Source organism: Ammodytes marinus (genome assembly GCF_949987685.1).
Source record: "Ammodytes marinus genome assembly, chromosome: 14".
Lineage (NCBI taxonomy): Eukaryota > Metazoa > Chordata > Actinopteri > Uranoscopiformes > Ammodytidae > Ammodytes > Ammodytes marinus.
In genome coordinates, this window is record NC_137218.1 from 14,924,250 (window position 1) to 14,950,256 (window position 26,007).

A 26,007-nucleotide genomic window follows, 5' to 3' on the forward strand; every position below is an offset into this window, starting at 1 on the left:
GTGGTTCAAAACTATAGAGACAGAGATTGCTTGAAATAGAAAGAGACTTAATTTCCCCTGGGGGATTTGTGTGTGTCTGTATGGCACATTCTACTACATGACATTTAGCCATGTGGGTGAGATAAGCCAGTCCTTGTGTTCATGTGTTTTATTTTTGTTATGTGTCTGACATGTTTAAAGGCCACACTGTCATCACTGTGACAGTGATCCGCTGTGGTGACCATTGTGTAATATTAAAATGTGTCTATTTATATTCATGGCAGCTTTTCCCACAATGAAATTCAATCAAAGAATGGCGAGATACTGTATGTAATAACATGATGATGAGATTATAATGACCACCATCCACCCTCCTCCGACAAAGGCTATTAATAGCATCCGAATTCACTATTGTTACATGTTTTCTTGAGCTCTTTGACTGCAGGTGCCAATTTTTTTTTTTATTAAAATTAAATTTTTGTTATGTTTGCACCTAACCTTTTTCCTTTGTAATGCTGCTGCTCCGTGTGCCTTCAATTGCCCCCTGGGGACAAATAAAGTTTTTTTGAATTTGAATTTGAATTACTTGTCCCCCCCCCCACCCCCCCTCTCCCGTCAGACATCAGGCCAGACTGAACTGGAGAACTGGATCACGGCGATCCACTCTGCGTGTGCGGCCGCTCTAGCTCGGCAGCATCACAGGGAGGACACAGTGCGCCTGCTGAGGACCGAGGTACGCAAGCTGGAGCAGAAGATCGACATGGACGAGAAGATGAAGAAGATGGGAGACATGCAGCTGTCCACCGTCACTGATGCCAAGAAGAGGAAGACCATACTGGAGCAGGTATGCAGCTGTTGATGGAAGGAGGTCCAAAGGGAGCTGATAAAAAGGTCAAAAAACAAGGGGTATTTGTTGCTTCTTAATCGAGACCGTATAGACTCGAGACAAAGTTTCAAAAAGGATTTTGACCATAACTGTACTCAAATGTATACTTGTTCGTTAAAAGAGATATGCTGATATATGAACCAGGTGTGTTATCTCATCCGTTGATCATCCTGCTGAGGTTAAAGGTGCAGTATGCAGTTTCAGGGGGAGGGGGATTTGTTTGCATTTGAAGAGCCTGCATTAAGTTTTCAAAACATATTTTATCTACATGTTTTTTCTATAGTTTTGAATTATTCGACATTCATAAATCAAAACAAAATTATTTTTAGGCACCTGGAACCAAACCTCTAAGACTAGCATATGCTTGGCCCTTGGAAAACATTTGCTTTTCAGGTAGCTTTCTAACTTCAAACAGTGTCCCAGGTTTCACAATGTTCCTGTTAAGAAAGTTTGTTTATTCAGTTATGAGAATATACCTTAGAAAATGTTCACTCCTCTGACACACCGAAAGTTACATATTGCAACTTTAAATCCCCGCTCTAAATAAGTTTCTTACGGCATGGAGTCATTGAGACAAGATGTGCATAAGGATTACATGTGTTCAAATATTACAAGCGGTGCTCATTTGTAAACACATCGGAGCACAGTAGAATGCAGAATATTCATTACACATATTAAAACACATGCGATGCTCACATCGGCAGGCAGGTGAGCCGGAAATCTCTCACTAATCCCTTGCATATTCAATAGCGGTTTCGAAAACGAGTCGCAGCTGGAATCTCCAAAGCTCTTCTTGGATCTGGTTTGTTCACTTTCAGTGGAGCATAGTGTACAGCTTTTTTTATGTTCAAGAAGCATTGCATATAAACAATGCGAGAGATCTTGAGAATGTGTCCACAAACAATAGGCCCCTCTGTGGGAGCAAGCCTCTGCGTCTTTGTGTGTGTGTGGCATTGGGTTGAAAGTCAATAAAAGAAAAAAATGACATACAACAGGAGGTTTCCGAGAAAACACTGGGCATTTGATTTATTTCTATAAAAGCACTTTTGAACAAAGGAATCAAAGGAGCGAGAAATCCTTATTAATCTGAGTGGTCTATTATATCAGTTGTCTGACTTCTTTCAAGATCAGTATCTCTCACCACAATAATCTACTAAATGTAAGCATAAATAGACAGGCCTGGGAGCTGTATTGAACTTAATAAGACTCGAAGAAACAGCAGTCGTATTCATTTTGTATGAAGCCCTAGAACAAATATGGGGAAGGCAGGAATCAGTGCAAATGAACTCTAGATTGTGTTTTGTTTCTAGTGTGTGTGTGTGTGTGTGTGTGTCCCTGTTCCACCTCCCACAGTCCACCTTGTGATACATTGCGCTTATATCACAGCAGGTCAGCGACTGGTGTGGGTTGTGTTGGTGTTGGTGAGTAATATCTCTCCATGAGGGCTTCAGTACTCCCACATCTCACCTCTCCTGAAATGACCAGATAAAACATCTAACGAAGAGCGACCTGTTATGCATATTTATTTTGTTGGTTGTCTTTATCGCTGTTTGTGTTTTTTTTTATCAGCGGCCAAATCTGGGATGAGTCATTCCCATAAATAAATTTGGATCTGATCTGCGAAGTTTGATCATGTTTGCATAATCATCACAACTCTGTTCCTATCTTTTCCCACCCATCTCTGTCCCTATGTTAGATCTTCTTGTGGGAGCAGAACTTGGAGCGTTTTCACATGGACCTGTTCCGCTGCCGGTGCTACCTGGCCAGCCTACAGGGCGGTGAACCCCCAAACCCCAAACGCCTGCTGGGCTTCGCTTCACGTCCCACCAAGCTAGCCATGGGACGACTGGGCATCTTCTCTGTTTCTTCCTTCCATGCGCTGGTATGATATAAACAAACAATAAACAAGCCCACTCACATGTACTGTATGCACACACAGTCTTTAGGTAACGTGTTGGACTATTCATTCCAACAGTCTCCGTACCTTTCCGTTGGTTTGCTTTACTCCAATGTAATGCAAATGATCTGTCCCACGTGTCTCTACATGTTCCAACTAGACATTGCGTGAGAGGTTCCCTAATTCCTGACCTTAAGTTTGAGCACAGCTTGTAACGCGTTTATCTGGTTGTTAAGAGTGAGCGTCCTGTCACATGTCGTACGCTCACTAGAAAACAAGAGCTTCTACTGGCCTGACAAATTGGAAAACTCAATAGTCAGTGCATGTAGCCTGGGGTTAAAACAGACAACAACAACTTAACAATGATTACTTAGGAACAAGCAAGAAAAGGAAGGCTGCATGATAAACATCCCAGTATTAGCTTTGCATGCTAGCTGATATATCTCATACAGCTGCCTGCAGCTTGGCTGGAAAGTCTCATTTCATACAGCACACTAGCTGTGTGTATATGGATTTGAATTGGAGTCCTTTTGAGTGGATCGGAAATCTTAGCCTACATCGACCCTCCAAAAACAACCCAAATTTTGCAGCTCAAAATGGGCGTGAACACAAGTGTGGTGACTCGTATCTGGGCAGAAGCAGGATGTAGGTTGCAGAAATATTTCTAAATTAAAATCCCAGAGGACCTTTTGTTCGTTTCGCCATTGGTTGCTATTTTGGGTTATTCCTGAAGACATTTTGAGGAACAGTTTTTCATGACTAACAAACCACAGTGAAACTCACTGCAGCTGTGACATAATTGCTGTTTACTGAGTGTGTTGTACATGTCTTCTAATTTACTCAGAGGAAATAATTTTCACTTAGAATAAAGCTATTTCCAGCTGTGACTCTCGACATATGTAATAAAGTTAAAAATCAATTATATGGATTCAATGATATGGCCTTTTTAACAGTGAAGTCTCATTTCAACCAAATTCAATAGTTCTCACTTTGAAGAATTGCACTATTTTTTTAATCCTTTCATTGATATTTCTCTCTGTGGAAGAATACCTACATTCATTATGACAGATACACACCTGTCATGCGCACACTGTCCTCATGAGGCACATTCTGATCATGCTCTTCTCAAAACTTTCTCGGTGTTGACTGCTGTGGCATGTGGGTAAACGTTGTGTCATGCTCTGTGCCTTGCGTTCGCTGTCACCTTAAGCGCTCGGAGAATGTACAGAATGAAACGCCACTAAAATAGACGGAATGATCTGTATGCTGCTGTGTATCATGCGACTGTACGCTCTGCAAAATATCATCCTGGAAACAAAGCACAGAGAGAAAGACACACACACGCACACACACACACACGCACAAACACACACGCACACACACACCGTACCGAACACACACATCAGAGGTTGATAGTGGTGCTTTTTTGTGATTGGTGGATCGATATGAACTATCTTAGTAAGCTGCCATCCCCGAGGCACTTTCCCATAAACAGGCTTAACACTCTCTGCTCTGTTGACCCCCTCCTTCTGTTAACTGTCTCCCTAAACCCTCCGTTCCTTTGTATTGCTCCGTGAATGCTACACTCTCTTCCTTAGTCACACCTTTTCATTATCTGCCTTTTTTCATCCCTGTACTATCTTCCTCCACCTTTCCCTCCTATCTGTCTCACAACATCTCTGTTTTTCCCATTTACTTTCATTCTAAGAGGATTATCAGATCCCTTTTTCTCCCAGATTTAGAATTTATATATTGCATTTCATTTTCTGATGACAGTCATAGATTCACTATAGGCTACATAAAATGAATATATAAATATAATTTATGTAAAATAAAAAAATGTAAGGAATACAGAACAGAACTTCTAAAACTCTTGATTACAGTTGACCTATGATGATTGAAGTGTGTGTGTTTCATGAGCAGTAACCGGTGAGAAGAACAATGAGCACACGCCCACACAAGTACACTATGTGCACATACATACAGTAATGTGTGCATCAAAGTATGTATGTAGAGCTGCTCATAGCCCTGCAGCTCAATGTGAATTAACCCAGAAGTGCCAACAGTGGTTTCTCTTGAATGTGTCATTGAAAGAGATGAGAGGTTTGAAAACAGCCAGCCACTGCAGTTCTTTTATTTTTTCTTAGTGAATTCATTTGAACTGCTGCTCAACAATTGAATAAAAACAAAGCATATGAAGGAGATCAGAATCAAATATCAAGGGTTAGAGAAAGGTCCTATTGGGAGCACTTGAGTGAAATTCTTGTTCGTTTGAATTATTTTATGTATTTTATGTATGTATTTTTGCATGGGAAATGACATGCTATATATATATATACATTTACTCAACAGATTGATTGAGTCAATTTGATTTTGAAATAATTGAAGCTGAGAAACCGATATGGGTTACAAGCATTGAAAGTGGATGCGGAATTGTTATAACAATTGGATAGACTGTCATGCAACTCTGTTATCAGGGTTCAAATAGTCATTGTATTCATTTTGTCTATAAAATGTCACCGTCACAGGTGTCAGCCCGCACAGAAAGCAGTGTCAGGAGGCGGAACCAGGCCATGCCTCGTACCTTCAGTAAACGCCGCAGCCGCTTCTCCTCCCTCTGGGGACTGGACACCACTTCAAAGAGGAAGACAGTGGGACATCCTTCTATTAACCAGGTTTGCGTTGTTAAAACATTCATGGTAACAATTTAGAGACATAGCCAGAAAATAAATAATTAGTTGATCTTTTAAAGCAAAGCAGGTTTGCAGGTTGGATGAGTTGTGTGTCATCCAAATATAGTATCACATGTTATTGATACGTGCTGTTCTCTGTCTGACTGGTTGCAGGTGTTTGTCGACGGGATGGAGCCGGTAAAAAAGCCATTGGAGCGCATGTTCGAAGACTCCGCCAGTGAGAAATCGGTAAGAGCTCCGCCGTTGTGAACTCAATAGATTTGCGTCCTCCTTGACATTTATAAGATGTGTGTTATTTTCCATCTGCCCTTCTTTTGATGAGGAGTAACCAGAAAACCTTAAGTTAGATGTAAGAGTTGACTGCAAGAAGGCCCCAAACCTGTCTCCATTTCCATTGTGTTCCTTCCCACCCCAACCTGCCCCCAATGCAAGATGACACAGGCCACAACATGATACAGTGAATGTTTATGTATATACAGTAATAATCTTTTCCTAAAGGCTAATAGCCAAGTTCTTTCTCCCCTTGTCTTAGTTTGGCATTCACTACAGAGAACCAGAGCTCATAGAAGCTCTAGGCTAATTCCTTGTCATTGTTTGCCTTTCCCATAAGCCAACATGAAAATCACTGGAGCATCTGATGAACCTTTGTACTTGCATAATGGGTTATGGGCTTCTTAAGACCCCGGGGCGAAACAACATCACCGCTTTTTTTCCACCTCCTTTCACTCAACTGAGATCCTTTTTGTGATGTGGTTCATCATGTGGGGGGGGGGGGAGCACAGATCTCCGCACCCTTCTGCATCAATGAGCATTTTTTCAAAGGTCTTTCCAAGCTCCTGCTTTAATCTTTTTCAGACATCCACTGATCCACTAGCTAAAGAAGGAGACATTTTGCAGACTATGAAACTTGAAAAGCTGCAAAATCTCAGCTTTACTAAGGATTTTAGAGTTTATTTCCGGTAGACTTCACTGTACCTTACAGAGGACAATCTTGGGTCTGTTACTGCTTTCTGTTTATTCTCACTTCTCAACACTCCGCGTCAGCCGGCAGAACTATAGCCATTATTCTCATTCTCTTCCATCTTAGCTTGTCAAACACCTTTTTCGGATCAGCGTCGACAGATTCCCATTTCTTCTTCTTATTCAGCTCCAGGCAATTCCAACTCCATCAGCATCGCAGGCGATCGACTAAAGGGATAACTCTGTCTGATAATCCCGTTGAGACAAATTAGACTTGATATGTTCAGATCATTAGCTTTGTGATGTTTCAACAAATTATGCAGACATTTGCTACCAAAGGACCTGGAAATTTTACACCATCTGTGCTCTGGTGTATCCATCGCAATGGACCACAAAATACAGACAGTTGCAAGTAACAACTAATGTCTTTCTGAGAATAGAATCCGTATATCATCCACCATAGGACCGTACGTTTCCAGTTGAACCTCACAGCCTGGTAAATGATGAATTTATATGAACTGTAAGGAAAAATGTCCAATTACCCATGGGTTGCACAAGGACAAGCGCTCCAGCTCCATATTTTATGAGAACTGGTAAAAGGCAGCAGATATGAAGGAGGGGGAGGGAAGACAGGCCTCTCTCTCTCTCAACTCTTTAGATAGAAGAAAACTCCGCAGCACTAATCTGCTCTGACTGGAGGAGGCCCCCAGTGGCTCCATGGGAGATTGATTTCCTTCCACCCACGCCCAGCTTCAAGCTGGCAGGCTATGGGATGACAGTAAAGAAAAGCACTAAAAACTAACACTCTACAGTCGGTTTGTAAGATGTAGCTTGAAATGCTGCATCAGAAGCATCTTCGGCAAGGTTTGCTCCATATGTTCAGATCTGATGGAGGACTCGTCCCAGCTTTTATCTCTCTGTTGGTTCTGGGGAATCCCACTGATAACAAAAAAAAAAAAAAAACGAATGAAAGAGAGTTTAGTTTGTCTTCCAAGGACCCCCCACCCCCCAGCAGAGGCATCCTAGATGGGCCAGGAGGGGAGCCAGATGGTGCCGAGCATGGCTTGGGTGTTCAGGGAGTTGGGGGGGAGGTACTAGTTATGGTTCTGTAGTCTGTCTGCAAAAATGTGTTTATATGCGCTTTTCTTTAAAACTGTTTGTTTATTTGTTTGGGCTTCTGCATATATAGTTTGCACCTGCTGTCTCCTTCTCTGTCTCTTCTTCCCCCACTAACCAACAGTCAGAGTGACAGATCATCCTCAGTTCATGTAAACAGGGACCACCAGGGCCGGACTGCCAGCAGTCAGCAGATTGTATGGCATGAATGGGAAGATGGGGAGGAGGGGAGATGATGGAGAGATGTACTGATAGGATGAAAGGGGCACCAGAAGGAGAGGGCAATGATTAGTAGGGGGGGATGAAAGAATAAACGAGTTTGTGGATGCTGTTACCTGAAAGGGGATAGATAAGGTATCAGTGACAGACAGTGTGAGGTCGAGTAGATGAGACAGAATCAGAGAGAAGAGGGGCTGACATGGCTGGCAGATTGTCGGAGGTCAGACTGATGGGTTTAAAGGTTACATACTACTGGGGCTTACAGACTACTAGGGTTTAGACAGAATGCACACACACACAGCACGGGAAGATGCAAATGCACACGGATATGAAACACACACCCACGCAGGGAGACAATTGTATCAAGGTCCTCTCATCAACGCAAATGAATTACATTTTAGCAATCAGATCTCCTGCTGCTTTCAGACCACCGCCAGTTTCCATCATATTAGTCTAATCAATCAAAGCAAATCTGGTCTCTTTTGTGCGCGTGAAGGGATTATGATGATTTAAGAAGATCATTACATGATTTTAGCTATTTTCAATCATGGATAATAGAATATAGTTGTTGTTGTTTTTCTCAGTCTCATGCAAAAAACTCAAGTGGAACTGAAAAGGCTTTCATGATAACGTTGAATTTATTATGGGGTGCCCTCTGTTTATGCAGAGTGCAAAGGCTACTAACAGATGCATAACCCCCCCTCCCCCCCGTGTGTGTGTGTGTGTGTGTGTGTGTGTGTGTGTGTGTGTGTGTGTGTGCGTGTGTGTGTGTTTGTGTGTGTGTGTGTGTTGCATTTCCAGAAAGAGAAAGAGGGCTCGGTGAAAAGCGTTCCCCAGCCAAACATAGACAGCGACATTTGGGTACCCGATTACCTGGCTCCCTCATGGGTGTGTCTGCCAAACAACCAGCCCGTCCTGGCCATCATACAGCCGGGTGAGACAGCGCTGGAAGTCCTGAGCACCGTTTGCAAGGTGGGTGTGTCATCACATCAGTTACAGTAGGTTGAAATGCATGCTGTGCTTAGGTTGCATATGAGGCAGATCAGTATGGAACAAAACAGTATGTACTCTTTCAACAATTTGGAGTGACAGGTGGTGATGTGCAACTTCTTTTTACTTTCTGAGCTTCTAGACCATCGCTTTATCGCACACAGTCAAAAGAGATAATAAGCGTGCTATTCATTTATTTTAAAAGAGTTTGTCACATGCAATCAAGAGGAACCAAACTCATGAAATTTGCACGCAGCACGGTCGAGGGGAGTATAGAGAATATACCATAAGTGGCTACATAAGTGGGTAATCAAATCTCACCATTTTACAGTCTGGTGATTGCTGAAGATAAGCAAGCATGTAGAAAAGTCAACGTTTTAAAATTCAGTTTCAGGGTAACTAGAAAAGCAACATGGATAATGTAGACAGGAGATTGTAGGAATCTGTCTACTTGAATGTCAATCCGAATGTGAGTCTGAGAACTACTGGGATGTGAAATGTCTCTTGATACTTCTAGGAAGGCGGAAAAGTGAAAACTGTAAGTGGGTGCCTGCGCTCTTTAGACTGACAGCGTATCAGATCTTTTCTTAGTAATTTTTCTTACCCTGAAAACAAACACTTCATAATAGTGTCTCCCACAGTCTCCTCAAATATCTTCCCCTAATTGGTCTCAGCAAGAATAATGATGCCTAATGACACATATGCGTCCTACATCAGCGTCTGTTGAAACAAGTGTGTAGATCTTCACAACGTTTGTGTGTGTGTGTGTGTGTGTGTGTGTGTGTGTGTGTGTGTGTGTGTGTGTGTGTGTGTGTGTGTGTGTGTGTGTGGCCGTTTGTGCGTGTGCATGCCATACAAATGTCACAAGGAACTGGAGCGTCTAATCCACGCTCTCCCCTTGTGTGTTACATGCATGCAGATATACAGTACATGGCTTCCATACATGCATGGATAAATATATGTATGTGTCCTTTTGTCAGTGCGATGTCATGAGCTATATAGTGTGGTAACGGTGATAGGTTGAGTTTAGAATATTTCCCATGTGTAACGTTAGAAGACAGCTTGGCTTTAACTCAAAGTAAAGGACAAACCACAAGCAATTAGCTTCAAAGAATAATGACTACATTGGTTACCATTGCCTAGTATTTTGGGAGTTTCCTCCCCCTTAAACATGTCTCTTTTTCTTCATTAACTTTTTCTTTCCTTTTGGCTCCAGACCCATAAGATAGACGCCTCCAGCCACTACCTGCGTTTGAAGGTGTGGATTGACAACCAAATGCTCTTTTATGTTCCCAAACTTGAGGAGGACATCTCTGATCTGGTGAGGACACACACACACACACACACACACACACACACACACACACACACACACACACACACACACACACACACACACACACACACACACACACACACACACACACACACACACACACACACACACACACACTGAAGCACTGTAGACATGACCTGTCATTTTTATTTCAGTTAAATCTAGTTATTTTACTGTATTTTAAGGTTTTCCTCTTGTTTTGTATTTTTTGTCAAATCACAGTCGAAGCTGAGACACAATGTCTCATTTGGATTGTTGAGGTCTTCACCTTTTTATGAACTCATTTTCGTATCAATTCAGTCAAAATGGATGCAAGCTCGTTCATGTTTTATGATGCGGAGTTGAATTAGAGTGCATACAACTTTTCCAGGATGCAAAACAAGCTTCATCGCATATGCTACTGTACATATAATTATGCAAAGCAGAATTCCTGATGTATTATGTGCACTATGAACTTTACCCATGTGTGCGATTTGAAAAAGACCCCCCTTTCCACATTAATCAGCCCATGTAAACCCCAAAGAGGAATTCTCTCTGCGACGGCGGTTTGTAGGTGAAACACTGAACTCTGTCTCAAAGCAAAGTCATTGTATAACTCGCTTCCCTTTTCCTCAAGGGGCCTTTTTATCATCTCGTCTTTGATCAGGGACTCATTTCACCCTCTTTCATCCTCTAGTCTATGATTTTACTCTATTATTATTTCTCCAAAGTGAAGCACACTACACAGTACACACTGCCGACTTCTGTTCCCGTCTGTTGCTTCATACACACAGCTGTGTCTATGCTCGCCCCGCTGTGAGGTCAAATCTTTGTCTGAGCACCCACTAACTTCTCAGACTTCTAGACCTGGATTTTTGACCCTCACATGTGATTGCGCTATTAAGGAGGCTGAATAATACATGAACCTGTCCATCCTTTATTAAGAGAGATAACACAACCTTGACCTTGTCCATCCGACAGCACAGCTACCCTTTTTATTCTTTTATTTTTTTTCTCACCAATTAAAGATAATTTTTCTTGTGTTTGCAGCTCTACAAAGAGATTGAGATTTGCCCCAGAGCAACCAAGGTGATTCGGTTTGACAAAGCCGAGTCCTGCAGCATCGGATATGGTATGCTCCTCTCTGATCGTACCCCTTTTTTAAAAATAGAATTGATTTCATGGTAGGCTTCATTGACTCATACTCTGTTAATGACTAAATGGGGGTTGCCCCTGTTTGAGTGCATCTTGCCTTAAGTGGATCTAATCACTCGGTAGTTATTACTATATCACTGCTGCAGTATTATATATACTGCAGCATTGAACACTGTCAAGTGGAGATATTTCAAAAGAGGACTAAAAGCATTACTTACTGAATCCCTCTCCGTGTGTAATTCATTGTGTCTATAGGTTTTTCTGTGGCGGTATTGGACGAAGATGGGGTGCAGCAGCTCCATATTACTGAAGTGAAAGCAGATGGACTGGCCTCAGCTAAAGGTACATTTTTAGTTTTTTCTTTCTTGACACAAACAAATCGAAATTGTGTTGTGTACTGTACATGTCTTGAGAGTTGACATTCAGACATAGAATAATACAAATAAATATTGAAAAAACTGTAAAATATGTATATTTTTAAATCCAGGTACATTTTAGTACAGTAACAAATGGTTTACGTAAAGTGTATGTGTAAACTGGGTACATATTTTTGTCTTGAGTTGACATTGCACACTCAACACCCATACGCTTGACCTGAGAAACACCTCATCCAACATGACATCTTATCAGTGCAGCTTTGCGTGACTGCATTACATCATCTGCTGAGCCCACATTGCTAAATATCTTTTGTGTGAGAGAGAAGCGTGATTTAGGATTGAGTACAGAGTAGAGAAGAAATGAAGAAAATGAAAATGTACATCTTATCTAGAAAGGTGTTGGCTAGCAAGCAGCTGCACACCGATTGCTCGGCAGCAGCCCTTAATTTTAAATGCTATTGATAGTGCCTTGCCTTTTTTAGGATTTACAAAGCAGTCAACTGCCATAGAGAGCTCTTTCACAGCCAAGAAGTGTCTCAAACATTGGTATGTCCACATGATATGAAACAGCAACTACAAAAAAATTGAAAAACTGTGAAAAAAAAAACATTTGGGTGCACTGCTCTAATGAAAGCGTCTAAAAAGACTTGAACCACCTGCCCAATACAATGTTTATCCTTCTGATGATTACCGGTTTTTATCCTAAAAAGGAATGATGTGCCAAAACCACAACCCATGAAATGAAAAAACAGAAAGGATTGCATGGGAGCTATGAATTTGTGGTTTTCTTCTTCCTGAGAAAAAAAAACAAAAAAAAACAGCATTCCTTTGTCTAAATCTGCCCGGCTGTTTGAGTTCTTTAAAGGGACCTAATGGGATGGAGAAACACACGGCTATTCTGTAGATACCACACTAATGCATTGAAAATAACATGCCCCACTATCGTGGCCCCAGGGTCGGACCAAGGTTACTCGAGTGTGAGATTGTGTCCTCCAGTGCATTAGAAATCTAAAAAAGCTGCTAGCTTAGCAGGACTGGCAGCAGCCTGAGGGACATCTACGGTAGAACAGGGTGCTTGTGGCATCCAGACAACACAATGCTTTTTGAAATGTTACACTTATATTTTTGACGGATTGGCAGAGTTAATTATTTCGGGCCCGACACTAGTAGGTCCAAGTGTAAAATACTACGCTATGATGAGCCTGTTAGTGCATACATGTGTTTCACTATGGGAGAGAGGATGAATGGAGAGTGAAAGAGATCGCGCTTCAATCTCTTCAGGGTATATACGCAGAAACCAGGTCAGCACTGGACAAGGAGACCCCAAAGGCTGTTTTATTTATCTCCTTTTTTTTCCTCTCTCTATCTCTCTCACTCTTCTTCCTGCTCCCCATCCCCCTCAACAGCAAGCACACGCTCACACTCACACACACGCACGCACGCACGCACGCACGCACGCACGCACGCACGCACACACACACACACACACACACACACACACACACACACACAGAGAGCCAGGCAAGCACCGTCATCCACACACAGCAGTATATGGCCAGAGGGGTTATCTCTCTGTCCAACAAAGACTCCACTACTACAGCTGACATTTCACATCCCAGACAACTAGGTCATAACTTGGGGCTAAATGTGTGCCTTGTGCTTCTATATATGTAACTGTGTGTGTAGCGCCAGCGTGTGTCTGTAGCATTATGAAAGCCATATTACCAAACGACTGCGGTTTCTAATACAGTAAATAAATGATCTAAAATGAAACTCGGCAGTCGGAAGACACAGACAAGCAAACATGAGCTCATGTGTGTCAACAGGAGCATACACTCTTTGTCTTAGTTAATTCGGTGGCGAGGGGCAGGTTGGACTGCTGTCAGAGCTCCTAAACAGCTGTCACAGCCAATCATGTTTATTCGGGGAGGCCATCTGCTAATTGGTCGACTGATTGAGCGCTAATTCTCAATTAGCGCAGGTGGTCGAGGGGAGGGGCGAGAGTAAAATGCCTCAAACCGAAGTCTCGTTCCAGTGACGTCCATGCTTTCTTTATGTACATATAGTAGCCTATATAGCACCACGTGGACTGTATATACATGATGACAGGACAGGAATAGACAGGCCATGCATCCTCCTCCTTAAACCCATCCAGTCTTGTTAGATCAGTATTTGCCCTTAAGCAAACAAGCAGGGAAGGATGCATTTTTAATATATTGCACACATTAGTCAGTCCTCGACATGTCTGATTAGCCCGAGAGCTGTTGCTGTTGGAGACTATGGCACTAAAGTTATGTTTGTGTACAGCATTTGTACACAAACATACTCCTGAGTTGACGGCCCCACATACAAAAAAAAAGTGCTTTGATGTGACCTGACAAATGATCCTTACACTGTGTCAGGTTTGAAAGTTGGGGACGAGATTCTGTTGCTGAACGGTAAAGCTGCAGCCGACCTCCAAATGGATGACATGAGGGCTGCGTTCGTCACCCATGCGTTGACCTTGAACGTCAGCACCCTGCCGCAGCTGGACTCTCAGGTGCTGTGCCCCTTTCCACCGAGACGCTCCGAAGGGGAACCGGACCCAGCCACGGACATCTTCTCCCAGAGCCAAGGTACGAAACCTCCTCCTGTTCAGCATGAAACAAAGTGGTGGAAACATCATGTAGTTGTTATTATTTGTGTTTTTTTTTGTTGAACAATGGCAAGTTTCATGATATGATGTCTATACAAACCTCTAGTGTCCTCTAGTGAGAGTTTGGAGTTATTACTTAAGTTTGCTGAAGGGCTATCTAAGGTAAAATAGTGAGATGGGCCAGAATGGAGAGTAAACTTGTTTTTCAGTCCGATCACACTCCCCATGGTGCTTCATGTTGTTATCTAACTGAGGTTTCTGTTGGAGTTAAAGTCAGATCAGGGTTACCCTTACTACTAGATCTGTTGCTGGGAAGCATGTTAGAGAGTTTGATCTGTGGAATTTTAGAATAACAAACACCTTTAAAAATGAAAAAAAATCCCTTAGATCATGGTACTGCACTGCTCCTATTGTTTTTTGGTTTCCATTCTTCTCCCATCACACATCCTCTAAGCCCCCAAGATGCAGATGCCGATCTTTTTTTGAGCAGATAGTGAATAGAGTGATCTGGTTATAATGCATGGATCCTGTCTGCTTACCAACCTGCGCCAGCCTTCCCTGTGACCTGCTCTTTTTTCTCCGTGCAAGGGCACCATTTGTATTCCTTATAAATCGGTACTTACAGTGTGCAGGCTGACAAGCTGCCATTGTTTATACAGGTACTCAGAGCAGTATGAATATTAATGCGACTCCTGCAGCAGTGCGGAGCTGTCACCGTGTTGAATCTACCGTACGCAAAGGGGTCAGCAGCCAGATGGAGGTTATCCATGGCGTCATGCTTGAAGAGGATGTACACAGGAGGCCTTTCAACACAGAGGAGACATCAAATTGGACATTTCTCATGGATACGAATGGAATAATAACCAATTTGACTATACAGTCATATCATAATAAGAAACACAAAGGCTATAGGGGTTTAATTTAGAACAAAAACATGGTGGATACTGTGAAATGATTTATTATGGTGGATGGGGGGGGGGGGGCCTGTATTAGGGAGAATACCTTATATGTGGGTACAGACGGCGTATACTTGCTCCCTAGTAATCTCTGTCCTCTGTCTGTGTCCATAGAGGACATCCTGGATGAGGTGTCAGGGTTGACCGTGAATAGCCCAGATGAGAGTTTGGAGGAAGGATTTCAGCTGACCCTGAACAGCCCTGGAGGTCATCAGGAAGACAAAGCCTGCATGGGGACTGGACAGAAGGTGGGTTTTTACAGCATGCAAAGACACAGCTTTTGATATGTATACACACATACACAGACGCATGCATACACCAGAGCAGTTTACAGTCTAGCTCTGGGGGTATCTGGGGTATCATTCTCACCCCGTCAGATGTATTGTTGCAGACAAAGACCTGGTCTCTCTCTATGTGTGTGTGAAGGGGAGCGACCTGTGGATCAGCAATTTCGGCTGCGTTACTTTGTGACACTTACTGCTCACTTGTTTTCCTCTAAATTCCAGGCTCAGTGTTACCTCATTTCTATCGGATTCTAAACTCGGAGCTGTCCGACAGAAAATGTAAACACTGATATCACTAATCGCCAATTCAACACATTCTGGATGTGTCGTCCATGTGTTTGTGATTAATTTGAATTCCTCTGGCAGATCTAATCCTAAATATTCCTTTGTTCGTCTCTGTTTTGTGTGTGTGTGTGTGTGTGTGTGTGTGTGTGTGTGTGTGTGTGTGTGTGTGTGTGTGTGTGTGTGTGTGTGTGTGTGTGTGTGTGTGTGTGTGTGTGTGTGTGTGTGTGTGTGCGTGTGTGTGTGTGTGTGTGTGTGTGCCAGAGAGGGAAATGTGATGGTCTGAAAAGCTGGGAGGTGTTCAGAGTATTTTTTCTATTGTGACACTTGTGACCTTTTACACAAAGGACAGAAGGATCTAAGGAAAGAAACATCAAGTCATCCTCCAACACACAGCCATTGCACCATATTTCATAGACACCCTCTTACACACACACACACACACACACACACACACACACACACACACACACACACACACACACACACACACACACACACACACACACACACACACACACACACACACACACACAGTTCAACAAGTCCAACTTAACATTTAATTCACGCAATGAAGTCTATAAATACATTTTTGCTGAAACCCATAACGTACTGATATATGTTCATCTTACTGTACATAAGTAACAGATTAATGTGTATATAGTGAGTCAGTCTTTGCACATGAACAGATGTGTGTGTGTGTGTGCTCCGGGGGAGGGAGGACGGAGATGGTGAAAGACAGGTGAGTGAATGAGTGAGAGAAGCGCATCACTTTCTAATTAAGATTATGTCTGGTCTGATCAGGGTCGGCTCAGTGACTGGTGGGACTCACTGTGTGCCAGCATAGTCTCCCTTTGGACACGGTTGTCACTTCCATTACCATGGCAATGTCTGATAAACCAGAAACCCATCACATTTTTTTTTCTTCTTTTTTTTGTACCTCACTGTCGATAGCCCAGATATGAACAAAAGATAAAGGAAAGGGAATAGAAAGGGACAACGCAGTGTTCTCTCTTTGGATTTGTGTCAGTGAGCTTTATGGAGAACTAATGGCTGAGGTCAGAGCTGGCGGGCTGGCTCCGGTCTAGACTCTAGAGCCCGGTTGGACAGTGGTGGTTCTGTGACTCCAATGTGCCATTATTAGTTGGAAGCAAAAGGGAGTAGATGAGAGAAATAGGGTCACCGAGAATGGCTGGTTAGGAGCGAGAGGCCTGCTTATGTCTCATTCGGTGCATTTTGATGTGTGGGAAAACTTTCACCGTTTTCAAAGCTTGTTAAACTTTTACATTACGGTTTGAACCTCCAGAGCTGTTCTTAATCACCATTGAAAGGACTTTGGTATTATTTTATTAAAAACACGCCACAACGCGATATCGAGTGAAACAGTGGAAAACACTAATTGCAGCATGCAATCTTTATAGAACAGTATCTGAACAGTGTGCGGTTTAAATCGTTTGAAAGTTTAAAAGTGTATGCAACCCCAGTCCCAGAGCGGCTCTATGTCTTTTATACAGTAAAGGAAATGTATTGTAGCGCCTTGTTACAAATACATGTCAGCAACTTTTATAGGCAATTGAAGTAAAAGCATGCTTCAGGTCTTGCTCAAAATGAAAATCGTATATACTTTTGTTTACAGGTTGATTTCAATGAAACCTCTAGATGCTCTGTGTGAAACAACTGGGTGCCTCACACTACTATATCGCTTACACTTGTCTGTTATGTTGTCCCTTGGTGTTAAATGCTTAGCCATGTGCTATTTGATCTATTATCATAAGCCGTTCCACAAAAACATATAGAAGGGAAAAACAAAGCCGTGCAGTGCGAGCAAGGCGTCATAACATCAAAACAGCAGTATTAGCAAAGCCCCAAGAAATCTATCATGTCACCTTTTCAGTCTCTCACCTCCCTCTCTAGTGTAACATGTGCCGTCTGATCATTTCTTCCCTAATTTGCTTCTTTTTCTGTTTAGCCTCCCGCTTTTCATCCTCCTTTCTCTCCTACCCTTCTTTTCCTCCACTGTAGTGATTCATTAACATATGTTTTATCCCTGTAATTGGGAGCAACAATGTGTCCATGTCCCCACATCCATACACAACAGATTTATACTCTTGTTTGTCCTTTTCGAACATCTCGGCTCCTTCCTTGCTTGTCCCTTGTTTTGAAAGCACTTTAGTTTCTCGTCTAGTTCAAGTCTGTCCTTCCTTCTGACTTCCTGTCTTTCTTTACTCCCCCTCTCTCTCTCTTCCTCCTCCTTGCTTAACCCCCTGCTGTTCATTTCCATAAAGAACATGAGGCCGCTGTTGGCTCTCAAACTTGCTTAGCCCCCTGAGCTTCCCAGACCGGCTGTGCACCCTGACCTATAAGGGCCCTGAAGCACTTGGACGCTTCCTATGTCAACAAAGACAATCCCAACTTTTCCACAGAATCCCTGGGAACTTCCTAAACCCAGTCAATTCTCTTCTTTGTTTTTAGAGAGAGAGAGAGCGAGAGAGCGAGAGAGCGAGAGAGAGAGAGAGAGAGAGAGAGAGAGAGAGAGACTTACTTCATTTCACCCTGTGCCTGCGGTAACATGGTGGCAACACTGAGGAAAAAAAACAGGCAAAGTGGGACGATTTTAATTATCCCCACATTCTAATTACTTCGTTCTCCAAAGTGTTTCACATCATTTAGTTGAGATAAATGAGTGTCTGTCTGGCTAGCCGGAGGAGACTGGGGGAGGTGACGAGGTTCATTATTTTTTAGACAAAGCACAGAGCCACCTCCCCGAATATGATAAAGCAACCAGAGAATAAAATGGGGGATTTGCTTGCGATAATAGAGATGACAATGATTGCCGCTGTTCTCCCAAGGTGTTGTCAGCCAGCCTCACTGACTGAGTGCTGGTTATAATTTAAAAAACCTCAATCAGTTTGTCTTAAGGGCATTTGAAATGGAAAATGCATAATTCATTTTGTGAGGCTCGGAGCGGCAGTTTTCATCATGGCTTGTTTTGATTGACTAATAGTGGAATAATTCCGCCTAAAATAGATTCTTGAATGCAGGACATTTGTTTAATGTAGTTACTGACTACTAAACCTACAACTACTACTGCCTCACCTTGTCAGACTTCACCTTCACCCATTTCAGAGAAAGACTTTCTCTATCTATTGTTGCTTATACATGCAGCACCTATCGATACAAGTTTCGGCTAAAGGAATGGAATGTTTTGACCGCTAAAGAAACCATAATTTAAGGGCCATATCTAGCTTTTAAACATTCTATATTTAAATTGTCCTTTAACTTGCTGAATAATGAGCTGCACAGCTTTGTCCCAGTTGCTGCTGTCATTTCACAGTCTTCCGCTGGAGGGAGCACTTTGCTGATTCATAGCACCTGGCTGCAAGACAACAATATTGTTTCCAACACTGCAGCATGCGACAAGCAACCAATCTGGTTCAAAACGAATCAATAATGAATATTGATTGAAATATGTGATTGTTATTACAAATATGTGATGATATAACCTGCATTTTAAATCCATCTAAAGCTACAAAATGGAATTTTCTTGTCTACACTGCAGTTTTATGGAATGGAAAGAAAACGCCTTGCTAATAGCACACTAACTTCAGCCTTTATACTGTACCTCCCTCGTTGCAATCTGCAAATGAACTGCTTCAAAGTCCAAATGTTCACTGCGCAGATTTGTGCAGCCTAACGTCATAACATAATCATCCCTTCACTTCAGATTAAATGATTACTTTCTCTCTTTCTCTCTCTCTCTCTCTCTCTCTCTCTCTCTCTCTGTCATGCCGTGTATCCCATTCCTCCTCATAGGGATTTATGGATTTGCATGTTTCCCTGATTTCAGATGAAACTGAACTTAAACACTCCCCCGTCATTCCCTCCCCCCTTCACTGACAAGTACATGCATGTTCTCTCTGAGTAACAATGTCCAAGGAGGAGCAGGAGAATGACAACGTAACATCAGAATTGCTTTTCTTCTATTTTACTTATGCATATGTGTATTTCTGTATGCCAGAAAGCAATACATACAAACTGCGTTGGTGTATATACAGTATGTATGTGTATTCTGGGATTATCTTTGTGTGGCATGTGGATATGAGTAATCAATGTTTATGCTGTGCTCTCGGTGTGCGTGGCTCTACAGCTGAGGGGTGTGGGAGCAGGTTTGTGCTTGCCTCCACGTCCCTCCCTTATGAGTCTCTCTGTTCTGAAGGGCGGGTCTGGGATGTTGTACATTTTGTAAAGGGGTAAAGGTTTGTCTCTGTCTGTGTTATGCCTGTATCGGACTGACAAGAGAAAAAGGTATTGCTGCCGGGCGCTCTCTTTACTTACTTGCTGCCTACCTCCTAATTGATTGTTTATATATTATATATTTGTCTCTTTTTTTCCTGTGTGCGAGGTAAAAAGGGCTGTCAAATGCATATGTCTATAGGTCTCTGTGTATGCACATACAGTATGTGCTGTTTTTTGTTCAACAAAGCAGAAGGGGCTTTAAACATTTTTTTTTTAACTGATGCACACCGTCAAACCCCAATCGGCAGGTTTAGAGAAAGGAACTGTTATCCTTGCTTGGGGAAAGGCAACATCCTGGACATCCCCTGTTTATTTAACAGCTGTCTTCAATGGTTTCTTATCTCCGCTCTCCTGTCCGCAAATCAGTCTTAGAATTAGGGCATGGTGTTATTGCGGAAAGTCATTTACGGAACTCTTATTACTCAGCAGGTGTGGTATTTTCATCCATCAGTGGTTTGATTTGTCACACTGGAGAGTGGGACTTTCAGGTTTTCGATGAAAGCAATTAAGGTTTGTGAACTTGAAACTCCTGTCAGACCGGCATCAAATGTCATTTGTAGATTGTTCTTCAAGCTGCTTCGACTACCAGAAGGAGATGTTCAGGGCACTTCTTCTTTTTTTTGGGTATGGTTGATTTCAAATCGATGTCACAGATCTGTTCCGTTTTTGATAACAAAAGCTTTCTCAGGCTGATTGTATTGCACTCTTGACAAACACGGCTGCATTTTGGGCATTTTCCAGAAACTAATTTTAAAAACATGTGTGCAGATGCTATATATTTACCATTTGTTTGATATGGCTGCTGTCCTTAAGTGTGACATAAGTCTCTCTGAGGATGCGATGAAAGAGAGAGAGCGAGAGAGAGAGAGAGATGTCCTCTCCTGTTGGAGTGTTTTGCTGTCACCACCCACTGCTTCCTCATCTCCCGTTCTCTCCTCCCTCCTTTCTCAGCCCCTCTTTTCTTCCATCTCTCACAAGGATGTGATGTTTGATCTTGCTGTTTAATTTTGTATTCTAAGTTGTTGTTGCTGCTGCTCTCGAAGAACTGGACAGAAGGCAAGAAGGACGGATAGAGAGAGAGAGAGGGAGAGAGAGAAGATGCAGGGGAGATGACAGGAGCATAGAGAAGCAATCAGGGGAATGAGAAATACAAACTGATAGATGCTGTAGGTCGGATAAGGTGACATGAGTGCACTGTGGTTTATTCCATTCTGTTACGCTCAATCTCTGTATTGACCTGTGTGTTCAGCTGCGGGCGGTAATGATTTTAGTGTTTGGCAGTGCATTGTGATTGTTGTGACCAGCAGGCAGCATTATACATTTACACTCGTTGTGTTGTTCAAGATGCATACATGCTGCACAGAGTAGTCAGTCATACAGTTTGGAGAAAGATAGGAGCAACTCTTTCTGTCATTTGAGTTTCACGGAGGAATGGAAGCTACGTGTGCTGGAAAAGTTGGACAGGAAACGGACACCTGACTCATGGTATCGTTGAACTCTGTTTGACTTGCTATTATGTCAGCCTTTGGGAAGAGCAAGAGCTCCAAACACGCGACAGAATCCATCTATGATATGTTGGAGCTGGTAAGCCGTGTAGTAGTGTTTGTGTGTGTGTGTGGGTGGGTGTGTGTGTGTATGTGTGTGCATTTATTTATTCTAACCACTATTGTCAGATGTGTGTGTAATCACACATGATTACAAGAAATGCAGTGTTTTAGATTTTAATATATCATCCTATTTATATTTTAATTTAACAAAACAAAAAAGTCATTCACAGTGTCTGTAAATATTTAGCAAATCTAATATTTGGCTTTTATTATCAGTTGGGGCTCAGCTGTTAAAAAATGTCCGATGCAATTAATGGTATTTTGAACATCGCTAATGTTAAATGTAAGTCTAATTACGTAATGTATCAAGAACTGTATTATTTTAATGCTACCCGTTTATCAATAAGCCGTCAATTGGAAAGATTTGCAGTCACGCTTGCCTTCAGCTTCTTAATTAGTGGTGTTGATAAAGCGTTAGATGACTGTCCCCTTCTGTCTCCATCTCTTGCTGTCATCTGTCTCTGTCACTGCTCCATCTGTCACTCAGCCAGCACTAAATCCTCTGGCTGTCCAGGGCAAGGACTCGCTTACAAGTGGCAAGACCGTCACTGTCCTTGTTCTTTTGTGTGTGTGTGTGTGTGTGTGTGTGTGTGTGTGTGTGTGTGTGTGTGTGTGTGTGTGTGTGTGTGTGTGTGTGTGTGTGTGTGTGTGTGTGTGTGTGTGTGTGTGTGTGTGTAATTCAATATGCTGTCTATATCCATTGTACCATAATTGTTTAAGTTTATTCAACATATTTAAATACAAACATAAAGTAATTATGCAAAGGGACCAGTTTTGGAGAGTTTTAAATTGTCAGCATCTTTGAATGTTGTAACATAACTCTGACATTACCCCAATGCTCACTACATAGTTTAATTGACTTAATCATGCATTATTTTACTTGCACTACATATTTTAGGTGTGTGGTAGTTGCTGTGGTTTCCTTCTAGTCGCTGAAGGAGCAAAATGAGTGTGTACACGTGTGTGACACAATGTTTGCAAAACTGGTTTGAATACCACCATGGAAAATGATGTTTGTCATTGCTGCATCGCAAGAGGAGACAAGCCATGGAATCGGGAAAGACATGCCATGTTCCCAGCTGCCCAGCTGTCCATAAATGAGCCGCTAGAAACCCACAAGCAGACGCAGTGTGCTATCGTAGATTATAATTGATGTACACTTTCACTGACCCCCAAACAGATGAGGGCTGTTTGTGTGGCGTACATTTGTAAAAGTACTTATTTGAATAACACTGGTGAATGCAGGGTTTAATTATAAATATTTAAAAAAATATGGCCGTGTACCTATGGGTTTGTGTTTTTCCCTCCTCCTGGTTTGCAACTGATTTTTTTTTTTTTCATTTAACTTTTATTTATCCTCGAGAGACCAATTGAGGGGTGACCCTCATTTTCAATGACGTCGAGTTAAATTTGAGTGATTGAGTTGATTGAGTGTGCAGGTGTGCTGAGTCACTCAATCACAGTCAGGTGTGCTCACTCAAGGAACTACGGAAGAGGATTAGGGCCACACATGAAAAAAAAAAAAAAGTTCTGACTTTATTCTCAGAATTCTGACATTAATCTCAGAATTCTGACTTTAATCTCAGAATTCTGAGAAAAAAGTCAGAATTCTGACTTTAATCTCAGAATTCTGACTTTTTTTTTTTTTTTTTTTTCATGTATATAAAAAAAGTAAAAAAAAAAAAGTCAGAATTCTGAGAAAAAAGTCAGAATTCTGACTTTAATCTCAGAATTCTGACATTAATCTCAGAATTCTGACTTTAATCTCAGAATTCTGAGAAAAAAGTCAGAATTCTGACTTTAATCTCAGAATTCTGAGAAAAAAGTCAGAATTCTGACATTAATCTCAGAATTCTGACATTAATCTCAGAATTCTGAGAAAAAAGTCAGAATTCTGACTTTAATCTCAGAATTCTGAGAAAAAAGTCAGAATTCTGACTTTAATCTCAGAATTCTGACTTTTTTTTTTTTTTTTTTTTTCATGTATATAAAAAAAGTTAAAAAAAAAAAGTCAGAATTCTGAGAAAAAAGTCAGAATTCTGACTTTATTCTCAGAATTCTGACTTTAATCTCAGAATTCTGACTTTAATCTCAGAATTCTGAGAAAAAAGTCAGAATTCTGAGATTAAAGTCAGAATTCTGACTTTTTTCTCAGAATTCTGAGATTAAAGTCAGAATTCTGAGATTAATGTCAGAATTCTGACTTTAATCTCAGAATTCTGAGAAAAAAGTCAGAATTCTGACTTTAATCTCAGAATTCTGAGAAAAAAGTCAGAATTCTGACTTTAATCTCAGAATTCTGAGAAAAAAGTCAGAATTCTGAGATTAATGTCAGAATTCTGAGAATAAAGTCAGAACTTTTTTTTTTTTTTCATGTGTGGCCCTAATCCTCTTCCGTAAGGAACAGTATAAAAGCAGGAGAAAAATCTGAGCTCTGGTCCCTGCTCTGCTCACTGCCATGTTGCCTGCTGTCTGGTATCTGGTAATAAATGCATATAATTTGACCACCTGACTCCTGCCGTTTTTTAATCTGGTTTTATGTTGCGCCATTATCCCTTAGCCCAATGTAGGGACGTAACAGCAGACAATTTAATTGATCCTGCCTTGTGTTCCCTGGAAAATGCAGGTTACAGTTTGTCACCTGACCAGTTGCAAAGTTCTACTGCAATGAGTCACTACATCCAGTTGTGCTACTTTACAGTTGTTTCATTGTGGTTGTTTGTTTTAGTCTAAACTATCTCACAAGGAAACAAAGTATCCATTTGTTGTCCTACTTTTTTTTAAATATCAAAGCTTTTCATTTCTTGTAAAGTTTTATTTCATGAAAGACGATTTTGATTACGTGATTAAGGTTTGAGTTTCGTGAAGGCTAGAAGTAGCTATAGGTAAGTGTCGGTCTTAACATTAAGAATGAATCCCTTGCAATTAGTCTTCTGTGGGAGGGCTGAGCTCATTCATTCCTCCACTTTTCAAGGAGATTCTCTTATTCTAATTGTCAAATCTTCAAGCTCTGGCTGAGAAAAAAACTGAAAATATATAAATGTCTAAACGTCTCTCTTCCCCTCTTTCCACCATTCACATACGTCACAGTCCTAGAAACAGCCTGCCTTGGCTTGATTCTAAAAACCACTGTTGGATAAGTGTTTGACATGAATCCAGATATATTATAATTTTCTTTTTGGTATTGCAATAAGTATGTTGCATGATACATTTCAGATTTTCCCCACACACAAACTTGCTTTTGGTGACACTCCTCTTGTCAGTTACTCTCTGTATGTCTATCTCTGCTCACTACAAACTAGTGCGTACACCTCCACAGCCTTGGGACTATGAAATAAACTGTTAGATGTGGACAGAACTCGTTGAGCCCAACTATTTATGTTCCTGCGTGGGTTCTCCGGAATGTTATTCTTGAACTGAACTGCTGTTACACATCGGTACATAAAATAATCTGTCCAAGATTTCACCAGAGGTTGTTGGCTCTCACTTTAAAAAGCCTAGTTAAAGAATGTATGACTTGTTAGTTTTAAAACTAGCTGCAATATTAATTAACCTCGGTTCGCATAGCCAGACAGAGTGTTTAAACATAAGGCCAACTGCCAGTCTGGCCTGGCAGGTCTGCTCACGCTTGGTATTTTTGATACCAAGGATGTAGGTGGCTGTTGTTTTGGCAGGTTTGGTAAGAATGTACTGTATGTATTGTTTATGCTGCACATTTTCCATTTTATTTCATGTATCTGTCTGAACATAATGAATATGGGTGGTTGTGATATCCTCTTTGTGTATGTTTAACTCCTCTACAAGCCTAAATTATATTTTGTACTTTCTTCTCTCTTTCTGTGCAGAGCAAGGAGCAGGTCACTGCTTTTTGCCGCAGTCTCCATGACATGAATCCCCTGGAGTGCCCAATGTCATCCTCCTCATCGTCATCCTCCTCCTCCCTCTCCCCCAGCCCTGTGTCGGCTTTCCCGCCCACACCAGGCACTGCCACTCAGCGACAGCTCTCCCACGCAGACAAACTCCGCAAGGTCATCAGCGAACTGGTGGAGACGGAGAAGACCTATGTCAAAGTAAGTACAAGCAGTTGTTTCAGAAAGTCTTTACCACACAAATCAATACTGAATGAGTCAGCCACCGCTATCCGTATGTTTAAAGACAATGTATGCACAATCCTATGTTCACTGTGAAAACTCAATTCGTGTTTTAGCTTTGGCGTATTAAAATAATTATTATTGACTTGCAAAACTGTTATTTGAGAGTATCAGTAATGACTCCACATTAAACAGCCTTCACATCAACGCCCACACATGCCTCTCCCCTTTCCTCCCTGAACATTCACTCACAGGCTGATCTTGTTCAT

At 41.7% G+C, this 26,007-nt stretch overlaps 1 protein-coding gene across 3 annotated transcripts in view; it reads left to right on the top strand.

Moving 5' to 3' along the window:
- Positions 1–26,007, top strand: part of tiam1a (TIAM Rac1 associated GEF 1a) — a 57,744-nt gene that overhangs the window by 23,101 nt on the left and 8,636 nt on the right. For all 3 annotated transcript variants that reach the window (XR_013845202.1, XM_080041108.1, XM_080041109.1), the window contains exons 8-18: positions 599–823; positions 2,562–2,747; positions 5,291–5,437; positions 5,609–5,683; positions 8,552–8,722; positions 9,957–10,061; positions 11,106–11,187; positions 11,466–11,552; positions 13,990–14,202; positions 15,293–15,426; positions 25,493–25,717. Coding sequence is in view for 2 of the 3 variants with exons in the window: in XM_080041108.1 (XP_079897234.1) it covers positions 599–823; positions 2,562–2,747; positions 5,291–5,437; positions 5,609–5,683; positions 8,552–8,722; positions 9,957–10,061; positions 11,106–11,187; positions 11,466–11,552; positions 13,990–14,202; positions 15,293–15,426; positions 25,493–25,717 (1,650 nt within the window). In the remaining variant the exon portion in view is untranslated. The remainder of the gene's footprint in view (positions 1–598; positions 824–2,561; positions 2,748–5,290; positions 5,438–5,608; positions 5,684–8,551; positions 8,723–9,956; positions 10,062–11,105; positions 11,188–11,465; positions 11,553–13,989; positions 14,203–15,292; positions 15,427–25,492; positions 25,718–26,007) is intronic.